General features: G+C 42.4%; 1 protein-coding gene across 1 annotated transcript; it reads right to left on the bottom strand.

The window, feature by feature from the left end:
* Window positions 1-1,081: 1,081 nt before the first annotated feature.
* Window positions 1,082-16,738, bottom strand: LOC137896120 (solute carrier organic anion transporter family member 3A1-like). The gene is made up of 10 exons (XM_068741651.1): window positions 16,580-16,738; window positions 14,116-14,575; window positions 4,551-4,649; window positions 4,072-4,341; window positions 3,781-3,945; window positions 3,404-3,602; window positions 2,448-2,583; window positions 2,176-2,348; window positions 1,704-1,768; window positions 1,082-1,458 (listed from the first exon to the last, which is right to left on the bottom strand). Exons 1-10 carry the CDS (start codon window positions 16,736-16,738, stop codon window positions 1,082-1,084), a joined length of 2,103 nt encoding a protein of 700 aa, XP_068597752.1.
* Between the last annotated feature and the right edge of the window lie 368 nt (window positions 16,739-17,106).

Here is a 17,106-nt window from a genome sequence, read left to right as displayed (position 1 = left end):
TTGCTATCACATGCCTTCACATCACATATCCTAAGATACCCAATAGAACAGGAATGGGCCGATTACACTGAAAGCTACGGAGAAAGACTTTACAGACATTACTCAACTCATTCCGAGGAGCTTGGGTTCGGAAATGGGACAAGAACCCTTTGATGCCGAGTCATGTCGACCCGCAACAAGGACATGGAACACAATATTGGGAATAATCAGCCACTACGATACTCTTAGACGGAACTGGACAAGAAACTATCAATATAACTTTCAAAACGACAACTTCCATTCGTTGTCAGTGATACGCTAACACGGTTTGGTTTCGCTGGAAGTCAGACTATAGGAAAGTCAGCGAACGCATCCTTTAACACCAGCGTTTTGGGTTTTGCATTAATGATTTTGTGTTTTGTATATACTTGTTTTGCTCATTTTAAATTGTGATTCAATTGTTCTGCCTGTTCTAAGGCTGGTTCTCCCATTTGTGGACTCTGTCATATTTCCCTACTTCCTTGCTCCTTACAGTAAATGACACAAGATCCTGCTGACCCATCTGTAGAAGGTTCGCCTGATAGCTGCAGGCTCTGTTAAGTCTTCTGCCTGGGAATGTGCTCCAACCATGTGTTATCATTTCATGTCTGACATCTGAACCTGAGAAGTTCTTCCCTCTAAAGGAAAACAGAGTGTCTCAATAAAGCTTGTCAATCTAGTCTTATAATAAATCTAAATGTAGCAGAACTGCATTTTTAATTGAGCTGTCAAACTAAAGTCGAACGTTCCAGGGACACGTGGGATTGTCCATAGAGACGTCAGCTCATCTCTACTGTTGTTTGCTGTAAATAATTGTTGTGCCTTCAAATTATAGTACATAAAGAAATGTTTCAAGTCAACTCTGGGTTTTCTCTTGTGACAAAAAAAAGTGCACTATGGATAGGGAGCCTTTGGCAATATATATTTTCATTATGTCTTGGGTGAGAAGAAGATAAGACTCTGAGAACATTCTTCTACGCTGATACGATGCCAAATACCAAAGGAATTTCTCCCACCAGTTAACAGCCTCCACGCCAGTCTGCAGTGCCAGTGCAGACCACCACTATAAAACCGACTCCATGTTGTCACACATGTCCTGGTCCTCCAGGTTGTATATGAACTTTGTCCTGCTGGCTGGGTTCTGGTTGATCTCCTTACCCAAATTGTCCAGAGTCACATTGGAGGCAAAGAGTTCGGTCGGCGTGAGATAACCCTCGCTGTTCTTGATGTATCTCCTGTAGTTCTTTCTCAAGCACTGCCATGTGGTGGCATATAGGATGAAGGCTGAGGACTTGAGCACGATGGCGATGCTGACGTACAGGTGCCTGTACGCCACGTTGTCGTACAGCATGCAGGCGCCCTTCTCACCGCAGACGGTGCTCCAGAACAAGCAGGTGGAGTCGATGCCCATGCCGAAGATCAGAGGGGGAGGGATGAAGCCTGGATGGGATTGTGGGCAGAGAAGAGGTCAAAAGGTCAAACAAACATGCCAACTTGGGGGCAGAGCACTGAAGTCCATTTCAAGGCAAAGCGAAAAATTACAGCACGAAGCAAAACTACTAGGAAATGCGATAGGACAGCAGCGTGAGTTATTGTAGTAGATCAAACAAAACTGATAATGATACCGATCGTTGATTGGCTGGATGTGTGATTGTGAAGCATATGAAGTGAGCAGCGTTGATTACCTATCAGTCTCAAGAGCAGGAAAAGAACTCCAAGGGCATAAGATTTAAGCTCCGGACTTACAGTTCTGGAAAGAAGACAGAATCAGCATGAAAGGTGTTTACTGGTGAGCCCCCATTCCCAGTTCATTCAGTTCATTTAATCATGGATCAGGTTTCTTTGTTATAATAATGACAATGCTCTGCAATTGAAGCTTAAGGAAAGATGACTATAGAGATTTAGGTAGAAAGAGATAAACCTGAAGTAAGCACAAAACAGAAATCATTTTTCCTCCTCCTTGTCTGCACACCAGATTTCTAGATTTTGAGAAATCTGACAAAAAAATAAAATTGTAGTTCAAAACTCCCCAAATAAAATGTTAAAACTAGTCTGAACAAGGCAGGTGCAATGTTTTCATGGCCATGCGGCCCTAAACTAAATAACCTGACAGCTCCCTCTAGTGGGCGCCTTATGTAGAGCAAGAGGTCGACTCACCTGATGAGAATGATGACAGAGGGCGTCTGAGCCATGGCTCCTATCATACTACACACACAGATAACACACAGGAAAATGAGGAAGGCCTGCTGACAGCCTGAACTGGGGCACTTCCCTGCTAAAGCCACTGCATCGTCGCTGGCGCTGGGTATACACGCACAGCTTGTCAGGTTCTGCAGAGAGAAGGAGGTCGAATGCAACTGTTCAAAGCATGACTGCTGTGCTTATGTGCCGGACTTGCATGTGAGAATGTCTCCTCTTTCTTCACTCACCGGCTTGGTGCAGCCAGCGAAGCAGGCTGAGAGGTAGGTGACACCATTGGAACCACAGACAGGGCTCACAGACGCGGTGTAGCAGTTACAGTTACTGATGCACGCTGCCTCAGGCTGCTTCCAGGACTGCAGTGTCCTACGGTGAAGGTGAAAGGTCATGTTAGGGATGCAAGTATACCTTCATATTGAAGTAACCACAGGAACAATTAGGCTCTATCCCAATTCTCCCGGTTAGACTTACCACTTGGTCCTATCCCCCCCTCTAGCGTGCCCCCGTATAGGGCAGTATATCCTTCTTCTTTAGGAGATGGAGGGGTATTTAAATTCAAGTCATTTTAATTCTATAATATACTTTATTAATCTGTCCCCTGGAGGGCAATTTGGTTTACAGCAGGTTGAGCTGCTGCCGGTCACGGCGTGTGCACGCGCCCGGGCGATGTGGGTTAAGTGTCATGCCTAAGGACACAACGACAGTGTAAACACGCGCCTGAGCCGGGGATCGAACCGCCAACCTCTCGATCATAGGACGACCCTCTCAACCACTGCGCCACTGTCGCCCCAGATCATAATAAAAGCATATTTTTAGAAAATTTCTTTGCATGTAGTTCATGTTTGTTCAAATTAGGTCAGATTTGTCACCAGCCAATCATAGCAACAGGCTTGTATAAGTACTATACATACATACAAGTACTATAGGGCAGAAAGGCGTCCAATATGCTCTATCGTGCAAAATGTCTACTGGATCTGATCCAGAATGAGGTCAGGAGAAAATATTAAAACACAACTGAGTCAATTTTACTTTTCATGGTCGGTGTTTAAAGACACCAAGAACAATTTAGGGCCTTTTGATGACGATGATCCGGATCTCCATTAGCATAGATTTAGAAATGATCCCGTTCGGGTACAGTAAAAAATCCCGGAAAGATTAATTCACATCAGAGGAGTTCTCTACGCACTCGTTGCTGTAGGCGACCGTGACCCCGGCCACCGGCCCGGTGTCGCAACCCAGGAAGAGAAACGAGACATAGCATGCAGTGGACACCAGGTTGACCAGCATGGCCATGCGGACGGCGCCCAGAGCTGACAGGTTCAACTTCTTCACCAACAGCCCCCCGAGGAAGATACCCAGACAGGCACAGGGGATGGCCGTCATGCCTGGGGAGGAAGAAAACAACGGAGTTCAAAGTTTTCCCTGTGGTGCATTCCTATAACTTTATACTTCTAATGTGTTTGTACTACCCTGATTCGTCAATCCTTTAATTGTAAAAATGTTTAAATTGTTGGGAACAAATAAAAATGTTCCTCCACTCAGATGACAGCACGATCCGCCTACCTAGCAGCTGATTGGCCGAGGAAGTTGTAAGATTGAACTGCTGCTCCAAGTATTTCCCCAGGAAGGCAGCAAAGCCAGCAACGACAGCGATCTCCATGCAGGCTGCCAGCGTGATGCAGGTGAACACCGGATTAGAGAGCAGGTGCCTGGTAACTCGGGGGATTACTGGATTAAAAGAAAACCAATGGTATGTGGTTTCTCAAAAAAGTTAGACAGTAAAAGAAAGAAATGTCAAATACAAAGGATGAGGGAGAACAAAACAAAATGTTCCACTCGTCTCCTCTTTCTTACCTCTCAGATGCTCGCAAACTGAAAGCCCGCTGTTCATATCAAAACCGTAAATGGCCCCGTTAGGTTTGGCGCCCTGGTACTCCAGGGTCAGTGACGAAGGCAGCATGGCCTGCTCGCTCTCACCCCCACCATCCATGTCCTGCTCGTCCAACGCCTGTGGGAAGCCGAACATGAAGAGGGCCGACAGGAAGAGTAAGGCACCGCAAAGGAGGAAGCCGCCCCACCACGCCCCGATCCAGCGTGGATCATCTGGTGTGATATCCAGCTTACCTAGACAGAAGGGGGGGGGGGGTCATTACAGTCGGTGGATAGCGAATGTTTTTTTAATGTAACATTTTACAGATCAATGTGAAGGAGACTGCAGCAGACATCCGTTTCTATTATTGCATGATATTGTTGGGTTTTCCTATCAGAGTCAATTCAAGTGGAGACAATGCAATTAAATGTCAAGGAGGCAACTCGATAAATAAAGAACTCACTAGTGTCGATGAAGGCCGCATCAACGTAGACTTTGGTACAGACAGAACCTAAGATGAAGCCACAGGCTGGGCCAAACACGAGTGTGGAAAATAAAATAGCTGCAAGAGGAAAAACAGACAGGAAAAGAAGCATTCAAGCAAAAACATGTAGCAACATGTATTTAATTCTTACCATCATAAAATTAACATTCATTTTTTGCATTATTTTTATTTGAATGTAGTATTACAGTGATGCCAATATTTTAAAAGTAAAATCAGAACTTCCTCTTGGTAGATGCGCGTTTCACCTCTTCTGCCAGTAGAGGGCAGTATTGTATCTGCGCCATTTTATTTAATACATGTGGTAATAGGGAGCTTCCAACCAAAGCATGGCGCATTCAAGAAAAGACTGAGTAGCTGTTCAATCAACTGCACAGGATTTAGAAATTCATCACCCACGACGCAACATTGATCTCAGTCTAGATTATACAGCAGGATCATAAATAGTCACATGAGCAATGGGATATTGATGAGCAGCGGGGAACGACCAATCCTCTCATTTATTTTTCATGAAAGCAACACTTTCCCTTTTGGCTCCTCAGCAGACTCTATCTGTGACTGCTAATAGCCAAGCCCAGAGCGAATGGCGGTCTCCATTCCACAATCTCTATCAGAACAATTTTTTTTATTGTTTTTACCCTTTCTAAAGCATTTCTTTAGAAAATCATTTATTTTATTACGAGAGGTTCACTTCAGAGATGAAATGAAATGGAAGATGTTTCAACCCATGAGCAACAAGCACAGTGAACAAGGAGAGCACGGAAACCAGATAAAGAGTGTCCTCTGCAACTCATTGTTGAATAGCCCGGCATCCAAAAATTAGAAACCTTGGTAAATGTAATGATGTAATTAAAATAAATAAATGCTAAAGTAGAATTGCTGACTGAAACAAATAAAAATAGGTCTCTCTAATTTGTGAATTCCAGGTTATCATGTATTTATTACTCTGATCTAGACATTCAATAGTATGTTGAGTGTGTACTTCTGCTCAGGCCTAATTTAGTCCCCTGTAAAACTCTCCCAACTGAATAATTTTCTCAGCTATATTTGGAGGCCGGTGCAGGATTCCAGCTCTATTTGTTTCCATAGGGAAGCAGAAGGTATTGGAACACAGATATCATAATGCTAAAGACAAAGAGGAAGATCATCCTGGATCTGCTTCTTCATCCAGAACATTTATCGGGGTCTATTCCGGCACACACTTCATACAGACAACACAACACTCGACCAGGGATCTGCACAGTGACCCGACATGGCCATCAAAGAGCAGACTGAGATTGAAGTTTATATATTAAGATACCCCTAAAAGAATATTTCTGACGGGATTGCCAGAGATTTTAATTGAGGATTATTTTTTCATTTTCTATAAAGACATGAATTCATTTTTAATCTCTTCTCAAAAGAAACTTAATCTCAGACTTCGATGACTAAAACTAGTTAGTCCATCATAATTTTACAAAATGCAAACAGAAACCGCAGCAATGTTGGAATTCTGATTTTAAAAAAATCTTTAATTCTAAATTTTTAAATACTTAATTTTAATTAACTTTAAAGTGGAAATCACATTCAAAAGCTTGATTGTTAGATTTGTATTTATCACAGCACTTGTATCATTCACCACCTCCGGCCTGCTTTTGTATTTATCTATTTTTCTGCAATCTTTGCAATCAGTCAAAATAATTCATTACCGACATATTTTTTCAGCAACATCTGCCCAATGATAATTATCCTTTATAAATAAGCTCTCTCAGGTAGAACATAGCCATGCTAATCACTTTAAAGTGCTGCAAGGTATCCTAATCTGTCTTTTCTAAAAACTATTTCAACATTTGTGACTACAAACATGACCCCCCCCCCCCCCCCACAGATTGTTGTGCCGTTCCTTCCTCAGAAACAAAGGCAGCGGGAACTGAAATAGATTTATGCATCTAAAATAATGAGGATCCTTTGCGAATCAATGTGTAACTTTGTCAAGCTACTGACTTATCTCAGAAAAATGTACCTAATTAAATCCAAACGAGGACTTGTCCTTTTCTCTAATTGCCGTACATTATTTAAAGACAGGCGCTCAGGAAATTGAAACACTGAAGTTTTATTTTAGGAACGTTTCTAAAATTCTCGTCATTAATTTTCATTGTCATAACTATGACTCGTGATCTTTTCTTCCCATCACATGAACAGATATGACGTACCATACGAGTCATCTATATCTGTAATAATAAACACTCACAAAACCAGGTATTAAGACCGAGTCCTAGAATACAACAATATAATAATTTCATTTCAATTCATTTTTATTTCTATATCGCCAGATCATAACAGAAAGTTATCTCAAGGCACTTTACAGGATTATCAGGGAAAGATGGACACCAAATTGTCCCACAAGAGCAAACACTTTGGCAACGGAGGCAAGGAAAAACTTCCCTTTAACAGGCAGAAACCTTGAACAGAACCTAAGACTCTTAGTTTGCGGCCATCTGTCTTTACCGGTTGCGTTGAGAAAGAGAGAGAGAGCGAGAGAGACAGCGGTAGAAAGACAGAGAGACAATGACAGAGTGAGAGAAACAGAGACAAGGACAGGTAGGAGGAGAGTCAAAAGCAAAGAGAGGGAGAGAGAGCGATAGAGAGACAGAGAGCAGGACATACATAATGCATTTATACGACATCCAGTGATGTACAACTTATAAGCTGCTGACAAACCACTGAGTAAAGAGCTGCTATATGAATCTATAAATGCTAATTCTAGCAATAAGGATGTAAACTTTTAATTTCTTTAGTTACATCAGCATTTTATTTCTTGTAATTTCTCAACAATGCGATCTACAAGCCAAGATACGCATTCAAATCCTTCCTGGCACATGGCCTGGGAGTTTGAGGGTTCAGTATCTTTACGGGTTCTCGGACTGCCGATCAGTACAGAATTATATTATAATTATCAATAAATGAATAATAGTCAACTGGTCATTTTTTTTATCGTTAATATGATTATCTTTGATTTCATAAAAACAGAAGTAATAATAAAAAGTAGAATTGCTCACTTATTTTTTGCATTGTTCAATCAGTGGCACTCTGGCATACACGCTCCTCTAAAAGCTGCCCCTATAAACCATCCTGGCTCGTTCGGAGCCGACAGTGTGTGCTGAGTCACCATCCATAGCTTCCTCCGCTGTCCTACAGCAGAGGGGCAATAACTCTACTGGAGTAAAAACATTTTGCTGCAGTGGACTCTGAGATCACAGCCTCGCAGCGCTTCATTACATGCATTAAAGCGATGAATAGACGCTAAGGTTTGGAGCCGGCCGAAAGCCGCTGACCCAGCGGCTTTTCAGCTGCACCTCCCAGCCTGCAAACTGCTCCTTTGTGGAAATGCTGTGTTCTATAGGCTGCTGTACTTTACACCCCATTACTGCAACGTAATGCACCGTCGCTGAAGAGCTTCAGCTCGCCTGCTGAGAGCCAGACTATTCTAAGGTATATTTGTGCATTCACATAAATGAATACAAATACAACGGATTCATTAATTAATTACTGAAAATAGTGTAGACAAATGGGATGTGCTGAACAACAAGTGCTAGTTACTGGATACTTAAGGATCAGCATGCCTGCATGCACACAGTAGTGGCTGCGTTTACATGGACAAACCAAAATATATTTAATCCGATCAGAGTTCGGAGTAAAATGATGTTCATGGACCCTAGAAATATTGATCCAATTAGTGTTCATGCATCACACTTTTGATCGGAATAAATTACAAGAAGCCGTAGCGACTTCCGTTGTAAACAAAACATCGCTCTGCCCTTTTTCTGCTTGAAACGTCAGCGTTATTTCTCACGTTTCCTTCTTTAATATCTCCGGCAACATGTTTGTCTCAGATACTGACCAGATACTGACGTCACAGACAACCGCAGTAAGGACGGCTTGTACCGAAACATCGGAATAAGTGTTTTCATGCACCCTGATCGGATCATCAATTGGTATAAACCACCCCTCTCGATCGGGATATCATCTTGATCGGATCGAGCTTGATCGGGTCAGACTAATCAAATTTGGGTGAGAACATGAAACATTTTTATTCCGATCAGGTTTTTAATCCGATTAAATGTGTCCATGTAAACGCATGAAATTACGTTTCCTGCATTCACCGCATTAAGTATGACAGCATGCTGATATTTTCTGATTCAACAAAGTTCTACAGTGTGTTTGGGGGTGAAAATAAATGAATGGACCAGATGTGCAGGGATCAAGAAGTTGTTGGCACATTTGAATTAAAATGCACACATTTAAATTTCATGGAGGGCTCCAGAAAAGTATTTGCACAAATGACACATTAATCTAGTAGCTGATGTAATATTTCATGCTCAACCAGAAGGATGGACTGACTGTAAGACAAGCGTCATCATCCCTTGAGACATGCTGCTAGTGTGGCTAAAAATAAATGTGATATTTGAAAGATCTTTTCTGTAGAGAATACATGAAAGCACAGATACTTCAGAGGCTATACATACACTGATCAGACACTGTAGTGTTGATATGTTGCTTATTTAGATCTCGGGCTGTGCAAATACTGGGTTGAAATGACTATCTGGTAGTTTTCATAATTTGTATAACTTCACAAAAGTTTGACAATTATTGTAGTTGTAATGACGGTAAATCTTTTTTTTAAATAGCTGATTGTTGATTATTTCCAATTGTGTAAAAGATTCTCCCATTTTTTATGTATAATATAATTTTCAATTAAATAAAAAACATTGATTTATATTTAAATATCAACCATTAATGTCAGATTTCAAAATCAAACAGACTTTTTTCAGAGTCCGAAAACACGAGTGGAGCCGAGGTGAACAAAGGCGGAGTCGACCTATCATAGGAGAAAGACGGGAAATCATCTGTTTCATGTGCGTGTTTTTTTCGCTTTGTTCTTAGTCGCACTTAGTCAGGGATCCAAAGAAGGGCAACAGTAATGCTACTGGAGAAGGAAAGAGGAATATTCAATGAGAACAACTTCTGAATTGAAGAAGGAAATAACCTCCAAATATGAAAATGGCGTCCGTGTCTCGGATCTTGCTGCACAGTGCGGTATGGAGAAATCAATGTTTCTACACCATTATGGTGAGTTTGTGTTTTTATCAACCCACAAACAGCTAAATAAACCATCCAGTCAATCCTGCGTATTTTGCGTCGGTCTGTAATCACCTCCTGAAACATGTCTGGAAGAAATCCTCGTTTATGTTACGTCGCGTTGATAAAAATATGCACAGATGTGCTTCCCTGTGTCTGCGCTCTGCGGGATTTGCCCTGCATAAAGTTTCTTTTTGGTGGTATTATTCCGGATACAATTTGATAAAGTTATTTAGTGTGTGGTAAACACTTGAGCCAGACGCTTTATGGAGCGGAACATCGACAGGATTGTCGGTGCTGCATCTGCAGCATCGCGGACGCTGCACAGATCCGTAATGGTGAAGAGGAAGCTGAGCCGAAAGGCAAAGCTCTTGATTTACCGGTCGATCTTTATTCCTACCCTCACCTGTGGTCCCGAGTTTGGGAAGAGCTGGAAGAAGCGGCCGGGGAGAGGGAAGTCTGGGCTTCCCTGCTTAGGATGTGGCCACGCGACCCGACCCTGGATAAGCGGTTTGTAGATGGATGGATGGATGATTCAAAGCGTTTTTATTCTGTTCTGAGTTTATTCGCGGATCATCGCTCCGTGTGTGTGTGTGTGTGTGTGTGTGTGCATAGTTCCTTGCCAGCTCCGGCAGAACAAGCTGAAAACACACACACGCTCTATTAGTTTAGATCTGTAAGATATTTGTCTTGATGTGACACGTAGACAAGAGAGACGTGTAAAATAAAGCCTCGATTCAAAATATTTTTATTAAGTCCGGAAATTATTTGTGTATCATCGCACCGTGTGTGTGTGTGTGAACTGAGTCTCCCCCTTTTGCTACTGTTTCTGAGAGAGATGTTTGAGACAGAGAAGAGAGACGCTGTCCTGCAGCATCTGTTTGCTATTTTGACCAAAGACTGTCACAGATATTTCATACAAGTGCCTGAGAACTGCGTTAACTCGCGGAAAAAGGGTCTAGTATGGAACCTTTAATATATCTGTAGGCATGTTAATGGGCATTTATCTGGTGCTTAGGGAACGATAAATGTATTTTTCATTATTTCTTAAGGGAAATAGCTTCAGTTTTCAAACAAATCGGTTTTTGACCAGTATTATGGAACAAATTACGTTGGAGAACTGAGGTTTCACTGCACAGAGTAGTCTCATCCTGAGGGATTTCTACCATGACAACTGTGAAGTACTTCCTGGTTAACTCCTGAGTACTCCCAGTGTCCCGGATCATCAATCACCATCATCATTTAGGCAGTATGGATCAATGTAGGGCGACGATGTGTCCCTGTCACAGTAGTGCCTCCATTCATCTGGTCTTTTAGGGAGTCTTTGCAGAGCAGCCTCTTAAATATTGAAAGATATGGTTCGACTTTTGCTAAACACACCCTGACTATTTGTCTGATATGCTACATTATTCAGGCTTTTCTTGCAGTGCTCTTGTTGCTTCACACATCAAGCATCAACATCGAGAGACTGAACAGGAAGCTGGAAACGTACTACAAAGTCGCGAATGACGAATGTGCAGAACTCTCTGCACGCAGCAAAGAAAGGTTGAGGGATGTTTTGATGATATAAGACTGTCAGTTCCATACAGAGGCACATAGAACAGTGGCCATGAAGCCAAATCAGAGTCAAGACTAGACTATACAAGACTATACAAAATACTGCAGATACTTTAAGGTTGAGTTAAGAGAAACCTTTGGCTGAATATTTTTGAAAGGCACTTTACATCATCTATAGCAAGCAAAATGGCTTGATAGCATTATCATTGTGAGGCCATTGAAGTGCTATACCAGAGACTTCACACACACACACACACACACACAAACAACCTATAATCCATCCACCAGCCATGCATCACTGTCACACTGGTGCCACCATTAATTGCACTGTTTATACTCACCGCTGCTTGTGTTATCTCACTATCCTTTTTTTCTTCTTCTAAAATTAACACGCCTATTGAAAAACCTTGATTCATTTAATTGATCACTGTGCTATTATTAAGCTAGTCATACATTTATTTTTGCATTTATATATTTGCCATGTTCATTTTTATTTCAATGACCTATTTTTGCATTTGTTCAGGACACAAAACTGAAACTGGGTTTAATTTGATATACGGTAGGTAGTTAAGGGGTGTTAAAGGTGTGGCTGTGGTAAACGAACATTGCCTTATACTGGCGGCAGTGATTAGTGTAAGATTTTCAAGTTAATAATTTTTTTCTAAAATACCAATGAAATGTCAAGTATAGTATCGAACATCAGCCATCGTGAATGGTTTGGCCTCTAGGCCAAGAGGGGGAGGGGAGGGTGCTGTGCAGGTCCTGTTTGTGCCCCCCCCCCCTTTGTCCATCCCTCATCTCCTTCATTCTCAGTGCGCACAGAACAAACCGCAGGCCTTCTCACCCTGCAAGAGGCTTGCAGTGAAACGTAAGAACGGACATGGAAAATAGCCAAGGGCTACCAATGAAGGATTTGAGGAGCTATGACTAGCCACACTGTAAGTAATAGGTTTGTGTTTTTATTCTACAATTAGAGCCTTTGAGGTTCTCATATTGGCAAACTGATTAAGCCGAGAGACGAGAAGGTTAAAGACACCACAGGGGGTTTCAGCAAGTTACAATGTTGTCATGTTGCTGCATCGGCGCTAAGGACTGATGACGATGATACACTTTATTGTACAATAATGAACGTTTCAACATTTCTCAGCAGAGTGTGAGCTGCACGAACATGGGATTTCAAGGTTGTCACTAACTTTGCATTCTTACACTTGCAAAGCTGTGAAGAGGACAATAAAGGATAAGATTAGAGATTGACCAGTGAGCTTTGTTAATAAGTAACGTAAAACTTTGCTTTGAAACCAGCAAAGGTTACAGTGAGATTATAAAAAATATCAGAGCAAAAAAATAATAATGACCACTTGGTCAAGAAAGCTGATTCTGATTTGACCCTGCAGTTCTGCTGTGTGTGAGCATTATGCTTGTCTCTCGGCCATTTTGGATTAATACGTTCATAAATACCTCCACTAAGGCATAACTTTCCTTTTAAATAAATTAAACCCTAATTCCGTTTCCTATAATTAATGTAATCTTAGTGTCAAGAAAATACACCAGTGTGACAGTGTGACATTGTTAAAGAGAGAATCTTTTAAATATTGGATCCACCTCCATGTCCATATTTACACATAAGAAACCATCAAACAATTGGATCAGAATGAATGTAAAAAACAAACACAACAAGCTAACGCGCTAATACTGGGACATAGTGGCTGCATTTTATATGCCGTTTGAATCTGACGAGCTATCTAATATCTATGGTTACATCTACCAGCACAGGTAGAGTTTGTGTGTGGGGAGGCAGGCATGTAGCTCAAAATAGCTTTAATATTCATAGAAAAAAGGTTTCATACTATCAGATTCATTTATTGCCTGTAATTGAAATAGAAATATATAAAATATGTACATTTTAACATTTGAGTTCTCTATTTTAGCAGTTATGAGAGGGTGTATCTTTTTTTTCCTCCACATATCTTCTGCCTCATTTTCTCCATCTGCCCAAACAGAGCTCAACTACAAGCTACTAAAAGACTGGAGGATACTGGAGCTCTGCGCTTGTCTCTGTACTGTTGCCGTGGCAACTTTGGTAGACAAGCTATAATGTGCATTATGAGGATGTTGTGGTTTCTGCTATCATTGTGAATCAAATCCTCTGCTGCTGTCCAATGAACATTAACTGTCGTTAGAAATACTGTAGATTGCTTTGCTCATTTGTGCAGATTCGCACTCGCAAATGAGTCGCCAACCACAACAACAATGGAAACGTTGCATCTGAATGTATTTGTCAGCGCTGGTCTAATTTAAAACACGCACTTTTATTTGTCCGCCATACTTTCTGTTCCATCATTTGTTTGGTGTGAGACAATTTGGATGCCTGGACTTTTGGATTTTTACAGATATATATATATATTTCGACATTTAATCATAATATTAACAAGTTATATCTATATTACTCCTATACTGTTGTTTCCTTGTGCCTTGTAATTTGTTTTAATGTAAATCACACTTTTTAATTTGATTAAATGCTTTGTCTGGATCTTATGTCTCTGTCCTTGAGCAAGGCATGTCACCCCTCACCGCTCAAATGCAGCTCCTCAGTATAACCACGGCCTATGAATGTGATTAGGCTGCTCCTGAAAAGGCCCAATTTCAAATAAATAAATACTTCAGGAATGACGGATCTTTCTGTTTACAACTGTGTATATAATTACTCACTTCTATATCTATGCATTGGTACATCTGTGTCAGATATGTTGATGTGTGCATAAACTGGACTGGGACTGAAACGTCTTTGCTTAATAACGATATAAAAATGTCCTTTTCATGTTTCATTTTAAAGTAGTTGAGTGTCACCCACCTATATACAGGGAGGAGTCCTTCCTGTGGACATGATCATCGATGTAGGACACTCCCAGAGGCTGGACAGGAGTGGCTCCAATGCCCAGCAGGACCTGGGCTCCGATCAGCAGAAGGTACATCATGTTGGTGTTGGCTCTGTTGCTACACTTAAACCCAGAGTCTCTGTTCTCCGACCTGGAGACGTTGGAGCAAATGTCCCTGCCGTCCTCAGTGGGCCACGAGTCACTAGGCTCGTACTCATACTGATGAGTCAGGAACTCAGGCAGGGCCGAAAGCAATGCCCCCAGTGCCATGACAATCCCGCCACAGCCAATCAGGCGAGGTCTGTGAGCCTTGGCACCAAAGTAGCTAACAAACAGAATGAGGGCCAGGTTGCCGATTTCGAAGCTGCTAGCAATGACGCCCACGTCTGCACTCTGGAGGTTGAAGCGTCCCTCCAGAGTGGTCAGAACGCTTACCTGAAAAGAAAGCAAGAGCGGGAGTGAAAATGCTATAAAATATATGTTTCCAAAAAGCAGCTAATAGGACTGCTAATGGGGTCAAAGCCAATCAAGACAACTTTACTTTTAAGCTGACACTTGATTGTATATTCGTCAATCAATGTTGCACAGTTTCAACATGAGTAATTGCCTTAAAAACATTTTTTTTTTAAATATATATCTTTCATTAAAATTTTATATCAAATGAGCTTCTGGTGTTTTTCAGTAAAAGCAGGTACGAAACAGCCATCTGTCACTTGAACAACATCAGCAACCTGTTAGTGGTGCACAGCGGTAAATGGCTCCTGGAGGATGAAGCAGCATCCAGCATCTCCCCCCCCCCCCCCCCCCCCCCCACACACACACCCAGAACACCCAGAACAGGCCTGAGGCTCGTCTGATGCCAACGTTGGGAAAAAGAATATGTGCATGCATGGCTTTAGGCAAGAGAGCTCACATCTGTTCTAATTATCTTGCAGACATGTACCAGCTGTGTTCTGTGTGTTGCTGAAGAAGTAGATAAATAAAATCTTCAACTTCTACAGTACTTCTTCTAACAGGTGAGGTGGGTTTTGAGAAATATTTTTCTCATTAAAGAGGTGACTTTATATTTCTTTATAAACAAAAATTATCTATATTAAAAAAGGTGACTTTATTTTGGCAGAACATAAAATTTCGGTGAAATCTAAATTTTTTGGAAATACCATACTGGTGTCACTGCTTTATTCCAGATTTCTTTTTTACAGAAAGGAAGAAATTGGCATGTAAATACAGTTTGAGTCAAGCATGTGCATGTTGCTGACTGTAATGATCCGCAGCCATTATAGCCTGGTTCTCCTTATATGCAAAACGGAAGTGCTACTGAAAAAAAAAAAAACGACAAAAGGAAAAAGGCGTTAAAGATGATGGCAAACAATAATTTGCACAGGACAGGATGTCCAGTGCCTCTGGTGCATTTGTCTGCAGCAGTATTTGCTTGAGGTGCACTGTTGGCTGGGATGTTGCTTTAAAAGGAGGAAGTTGAATTCCCCAAGGTCAACACGAATGCACTCTACTTTTGTGACTGGTCCAGAACACATCAAACACAAGTCAGGAATGTTTCAGACAAATAAATGTCTGCTCTGGTTTCTTTTCTCTGATGAATTAAATTAAGCCTCAACCTGCATGTGCAAGAGGGTCTATACCGTTCCTGGGTAACTGTCCGTAATCGGGCAAAAACAAATACAGATTTCACGTGAGTGTTTGGGCCAACTCTGTCTAATGAAGGTAAACACGCCACATAAACACTTTAACAACTGCTGTGGCTGTTTGTGGCATCTCCTTCAGTCATTTCAGACATAGATGTTTGGTTTCAATGGATATGCTTCACGCTGATTGTGTATAAAATCTCACATTTGTTATTTCCTTTTGGCTTCAGAACTAATTTACCAAACATTCTGTCAAGTTCTGCTTATCTAGATTGAATTGACAAGGAATTGTAATCGTCATCCTCTGTTTTGGGAATCACGATCAAACGCCCCCCCCCCCCCCCCCCCCCCAGTGATGAAGGCCTCCTGCATTCACGAAGCATACGGGCGCAGCATGTCAGAGCCGGGCAGACTCAAGCGAGTCCCTGGCCGGCGTTTCGTAACCTGCTCTCCAACAGTCCGTCTATACACGCCAAAAATAAATAAAAACAAATCCTTCAACTCCACCGAGGAGCCTCCGGCCGCCGTGACGCGCTCCGTGTCATGCGGATGGCGCATTGGCCTGATGGATCTTACCCAGCGTGTCATCGAGCGGCGGAGGCGCTGCGTCCCGTGGTCGCTGGAGGACGCGATGACGCCTAATGTCACCAGAATAACACGATTATTAACCGCAGCAGCGCGAAGCACCGCATCGTTACGCACCGTCTGACTGCGCCGGCACGAAAAGCGCTGCGTTGACCCGACGTTTACCGGAGACGCGCTGGTTCTTCGGACTAACGTTTGTGGAGAAACTCACCAGATACGCGCCCACCGTTCCCTGCGCCAACATGAGGGCGCATTCAGACACCAGGAAAATCTTAATGTTGGAAAAGCACGAGGTCTTCTTCTGGTTGTCATCCTGCTCCGGGTCGCCGGTGCTGCTCCGCTCTGTGCAGATCTGGCTTTTCACCTGCATCCTTCGCTCAGGCTCCGGTCGGACCGGACGGCATGAAACTGAGCGGGTCCGGGCCGGCGGAGAGCATCTGGTTCCGACGACGCGCTGCACTGCAGAGGAAGAGCCAATCTATTTGTCAGCAGCCGCTCTGGGCTCGAATACACTGCGAGAATTACCGTTGTCCACTCAGCATTACGCGCAGTTCGTCTGCGACCTCGCTTATACGCACCGTCCAGCAAGTGCGTATCGCCTTACGTGACATTTAAATGCGTATGCGACGCATGACGGTATGACGGCGCACGACGTAGAACTACGGGACGTCAGTTTCTCACATCCGGGGTGTCACATCTCCACCGAGGACCGGTGCGTGTGTACCGCAGACTCGCGTT

The sequence above is a fragment of the Brachionichthys hirsutus genome, chromosome 1, assembly GCF_040956055.1.
Source record: "Brachionichthys hirsutus isolate HB-005 chromosome 1, CSIRO-AGI_Bhir_v1, whole genome shotgun sequence".
Taxonomy (NCBI): Eukaryota; Metazoa; Chordata; class Actinopteri; order Lophiiformes; family Brachionichthyidae; genus Brachionichthys; species Brachionichthys hirsutus.
The sequence above is the reverse complement of the archived record's forward strand: the minus strand, read 5'-3'. Positions and strand labels throughout refer to the sequence as shown.